The following is a 4,899-nucleotide window of genomic DNA, read 5'->3' as shown; positions in this document are numbered from 1 at the left end:
TATCTAAGCTTCGCAACCCAATAGGTCTCTATGACGCTCGAGTAAATCCCCATTTAGCATCATGAACGGGTACTATAAAGTGACGTTGTTAATACGTTAAGCTACGTCTTTAAACGGATTTCAGTAAAAACCGAAGACCTTGTATAAAATAAGGAATAAATCAGTTGAAAGGGGAAAGAAAAATGTTAAAAATAAAATCTTTATTAAAATTCACACATTTCTAAAATACGTTTACTTACAGAAAACAACACTGGGATTTCCCAAAAAATGCTCAAAATTTTTTCTATTAAATTCTATTAAAATTATTATTATACTCAATAATATTTTTGTTAAATCACACAATATATTTCATTAATCAATTACCGGAAATAGTAAAAAAATGAATTGAATTGTTTTGTACAATATAAATAACCTCATCTCACATGAACCATTATTGCCATTTGAAATATTCTTTATTTATATTACACAATTTCAAAAACGGTGTCGGCTCCCGAACTCTCCCGAACTTCGCCAACTATTAAGTGAAAGATGAAAGCGCACAAGAACTTCGCGAGCCGTCGGTGGTCATCTCGTCAGTCTATTTTCGGAGTAGAGTAGAGTATTCCGTACTAAGCGACGCTTTGGCAACTGAATGGTTACAACCCTATTTACTAGGGTAGCGTGTGGTCATGGATTTCGAGCTCAACTTAACGTCGATCAATGTGTACGTAGTCGTTTGTGAGCGAAGTCAAACTTATATTTAATAAAAATATGTATCGCCATGGAGAATTATTTCGCAAAAAAATCTATGCGATACGTCAAATGCGACGACCCGGTCGAAGAAAATTACACTTAAAACTGCACCAAAAAAGTGCCCACAAAATGTCACAAAATAAAAGCAATAATGTCAAAAGGCCGGAAGACATTTCCCGCGTAGAGTCGCGACCGAACGACGAGGTGAATCTACGCTTTTAAATATATTATAATAACTACGAGTCGTCGTCGGCCCGAGGTTACGCTCCCCCGCGCCCCGCCGCCGCCGCGCGCTCGAACACGAGCACGCTCGCGCCGACCTCGCCCGACGGGAACTGAAATATTATATTATTATTATTATTTTTCTCCGACCGTCGGAGACGGCGAGGGAAAACGGCAGTCACCTGCGTGTGCGGCAGCTCGCCTATCGGCCGATACCGGTTCTCGAGCAGAGACTCGACGCGGCCGCGGAGCACGTCGAACATGACGAGCAGGGTTGGAGGCTGCCTGGCGGAGTACTCCTTGGCCCACCACGCGCCGGGGTTGTTGAAGAAGGCCTCGGCCTCGAAGGTGCGGCCCGGGGGAGGCGGCGAGCAGTCCAGGTGGCGAACCGACACGTTGGCGTGCAGGTGGCTGTAGAGGGGCGTGGAGTGGCACGGCATCAGGAACAGCACGGAGCTGCGGTTGTGAGGGATCGCCTCCCGCAGGAGAGCCATGACCCGCGTGGTGCCCGCCTGGTGCACCGAGCCGAAGTAGGCCGCGGGGACGGCGTTGCCCAGCAGGATCACCGCCGCCAGGGAGTACAGTTGCCATCTGAAACGACCGATGTATCGAGATGGCGCCGCTATTCTTAATTCGGTCGGTCGGAGTCTAAGGCCAGCCGTACACGGACTGCTTCAAGCAGTTATGACCGACTGCTTGAAGCCGCGACCGCGCGGTGAACTATAGCCATTCATTCGCTGCCGTACACACGACTGCTCGAGCAGTCGCGACCGCTTCAAGCCGTCAACTACATGATGAAATTCCATCGTGCTGTCGACCGCTCGCGAGCAGTCGCGAGGCATACACTGACTGCTCGAGCCGTCGGCGGCTCTAGAGCAGTCGACAGCTCTACGACCTCCCCCTCCCTTCTCTTCTGGCCTCGCGGCGTCTAGTGTCTCGCTGTCTGAATGCATGACTAGACTGCGGTAGAAATTCAACTGCTCGAGCGGTTGGTAGAGACAGCTCGAGCAGTCAACAACCGACTGCTCAAGCAGTCAACGCCGACCGCTCGAGCGGTCCGTGTACGTCGGTCAGCCGTTAACTGCTCGAGCAGTCCGTGTACGCCCACTCTAAAGCGGAAGGCGCGTACCTTTTAGCCTTCCTGCTCCAGGGGACGACGACGTCTTGGGCCAAATACAGCAGGACGGGGAGCAGAGGCAGGACGAATCTGAACTCTTTGTGAGCGATGCAACTGAAATTATCAAAATTCACCATTTTAGTCTGCCTAGATATTAGTTCGCCTAATTTGTGGAAATATTTTTACCTATGAATTCCTAAATGAACGACGGCGGCAGTCAACAGAACGACTCCTGTTTTGTTCTCTTTGGGTCTTCGGAGCACCGAGACGATACCCCACAGTACTAGAGGGAGGGTCACTCCTAACACTGCCGGTATACCTTGGGTCAGATACCAATGCCTGAAAATGAACAATTGAAATTATATTGTACGAAAGAATGATCACGGGGCGTGACACTGTTTGTGAAGATTTCAACTTAATATTAAATTTATTATAAGGGTTGAGAAGTTACCATGGATGCGTTCCGTAGAAGGACCCGATATCTTGCAGGACATTAAACTTAAAGAACTCCCAGGGTGTGATGATCAATCTTCCGTACATGTATGTATCTAGAGCGACCAAGCTTCCACCGGCTATGAGACTGAAAGTTGGATAAATATATTTTACATTATAGCATATAGCCAACGATGCCAGTTTTCTATTGGTAAATTTAGGGCTAACGTTGCCTCTAATGTTACTTTTAATATTCCTCTACTAACACAGTAGAGGTATATTAAAAGTAACATTTAGTATGTAAAGGTAGTCGGGTAAGAAAGGTAAAAACAAAGACCTACCTAATAGGCAAATAGTTTTTAAAAAAAAGGAATTTTCCCTGGTTGGTAGTAAACAGGTTGTACGTGCCGAGGACAAGCCATAATGGTGCAGATGTGGGTCGAACGAACACAGATAAAACGGCTAGCCAAATCCATCTATTGTCTTCTGAAAATTATGACAAAATTTTTATTTTTAGTTACATTACACCAGGATTAGCATCTGCAGGCACACTGTTAGAGCAATTTTACATGTCTGAAGCAGAAGTCACCATGATTTAAATATATCTATATTGTGGGAAATCATATTAATTTTGTTTTGCTGTATTAAAAACATTCTTACCTTGTTCATAATATGCTAATTTTCCTGCTTTAAAAGGAAAGACAGACAGGGCAATAGCAACTAAATCTGTTTCAAATGTTTGCAATAATGTTCGGCTGGCTGTGTAGAACCAGAACCAAGATGTGAGTATCAAAAACAGGGCCCATTTGCGACCTCCTGTCCATTTATAGAAACGGTAGTCTGCAAAAGCACTGAGAATAGCTTGAAGGATCCGTGGTGTTACAACCTTAAAATGAAAAAGGTATATGTTATAAAAGAACAAATCTTTACCTGAACTTAAGGTTAACAGTTATAATTTATTTGATACTTTAGATTCTACAGCATCATATGTTTTGATAAATGGCTTATAGTTAGACAAATAAATAATATGTATAAATAAAACTCACCACAACTTCTGGATAGTCTAATGATGCAAACTTCAAAACAGTGTAGAACACTGAGACAATACTAGGGTAAAGATAGCTTCGGATACCCTTCTGCCATTCCCAAGTCAATGCTCCATATCCAAAAGCTTGCTTATGTGCCACTTCCAGAGTCTGCCAGTACTCGTCGGGGACGTACCACGTTTTCACCAGGAACACTGACAACACTCTCAGCAGCAAAATTATGGAGAATACCTGGTGCAAGCCCAGGCCCATAACCAAAGCCATTCTCCCGCCTAAAAAGGTTACAACGTAATAGTGAAAATAATGGAAAATTTAAATGAACCCAAAACACATTTATTAAAAAAATAAATAAATATAGAACAATCATAAGGAACATAGGCATTCGTTTATAAATAGACGCTATCAGTTAAAAATACGCTATCCTAGAAAATGACAACTATCGCGTCCTTTTTATTATTGCAAAAGTTGAATGAAGAATAACGAATATTTTAAGAGTTGTGTTCTATATCATTGTGCATTAAAAAACCCTTAATCACATTTGGAAATTGCTTGTCTACACTCATTTATATATTAATTTTAAAGATATTAAACATTAAAGCACACCAACCTCACCAGTAAACCGATCCACTGATCATAGAGATTAGAATTTAGAGATCATAGTATTCTTTTTTTTTTTTTTGAGTTTATGGCCTGGTATCTAGACCTTTAGGCCAAGATCATAGTATTCATAGTATCCAGAGTCCAGACCCACAGTCCAGACAGTTACTTCAACATAATATAGGGTGAAAATAATGGAAAATTTAAATGAACCCAAAACACATTTATTAAAAAAATAAATAAATATAGAACAATCATAAGGAACATAGGCATTCGTTTATAAATAGACGCTATCAGTTAAAAATACGCTATCCTAGAAAATGACAACTATCGCGTCCTTTTTATTATTGCAAAAGTTGAATGAAGAATAACGAATATTTTAAGAGTTGTGTTCTATATCATTGTGCATTAAAAAACCCTTAATCACATTTGGAAATTGCTTGTCTACACTCATTTATATATTAATTTTAAAGATATTAAACATTAAAGCACACCAACCTCACCAGTAAACCGATCCACTGATCATAGAGATTAGAATTTAGAGATCATAGTATTCTTTTTTTTTTTTTTGAGTTTATGGCCTGGTATCTAGACCTTTAGGCCAAGATCATAGTATTCATAGTATCCAGAGTCCAGACCCACAGTCCAGACAGTTACTTCAACATAATATAGGGTACAGATAACAGACATCTCTCTTCTATAGTCTTCATAGACTAGTATAGGTTATATTATCTCAGGTACACTACATTGGCA

The 4,899-nt window shown here is 41.5% G+C and overlaps 1 protein-coding gene across 3 annotated transcripts; it reads right to left on the bottom strand.

The window, feature by feature from the left end:
• Positions 1 to 185: 185 nt before the first annotated feature.
• On the bottom strand, positions 186 to 4,687 carry LOC125051506 (GPI mannosyltransferase 3). Of its 3 annotated transcripts, none has more exons than XM_047651855.1 (9): positions 4,645 to 4,687; positions 3,550 to 3,821; positions 3,164 to 3,389; positions 2,845 to 2,986; positions 2,523 to 2,651; positions 2,258 to 2,410; positions 2,084 to 2,185; positions 1,137 to 1,545; positions 186 to 1,067 (listed from the first exon to the last, which is right to left on the bottom strand). In XM_047651855.1, the coding sequence occupies exons 2-9, from the start codon at positions 3,811 to 3,813 to the stop codon at positions 993 to 995; spliced, it is 1,500 nt and encodes a 499-aa protein (XP_047507811.1). In that variant the 5' UTR covers positions 3,814 to 3,821; positions 4,645 to 4,687; the 3' UTR covers positions 186 to 992. The 3 variants fall into 3 exon arrangements, with proteins under 3 accessions (XP_047507811.1, XP_047507809.1, XP_047507810.1); XM_047651853.1 differs by having other exon boundaries at positions 2,845 to 2,989; positions 4,645 to 4,686; XM_047651854.1 differs by lacking the exon at positions 4,645 to 4,687 and adding an exon at positions 4,157 to 4,250 and having other exon boundaries at positions 2,845 to 2,989.
• Between the last annotated feature and the right edge of the window lie 212 nt (positions 4,688 to 4,899).

This window comes from Pieris napi, chromosome 8, assembly GCF_905475465.1.
Source record: "Pieris napi chromosome 8, ilPieNapi1.2, whole genome shotgun sequence".
NCBI classification, from domain to species: Eukaryota; Metazoa; Arthropoda; class Insecta; order Lepidoptera; family Pieridae; genus Pieris; species Pieris napi.
This window is presented reverse-complemented; position numbering and strand designations above follow the sequence as displayed.

Coding starts and splice junctions, on each gene's coding strand:
- LOC125051506 (XM_047651853.1), bottom strand. CDS start 3,813: ATGGCTTTGGTTATGGGCCTGGGCTTGCACCAGGTATTCTCCATAATT. Junction 3,390..3,549: donor TAGACTATCCAGAAGTTGTG/GTGAGTTTTATT, acceptor TTTCATTTTAAG/GTTGTAACACCACGGATCCT. Junction 2,411..2,522: donor TTCTACGGAACGCATCCATG/GTAACTTCTCAA, acceptor GTTCATTTTCAG/GCATTGGTATCTGACCCAAG.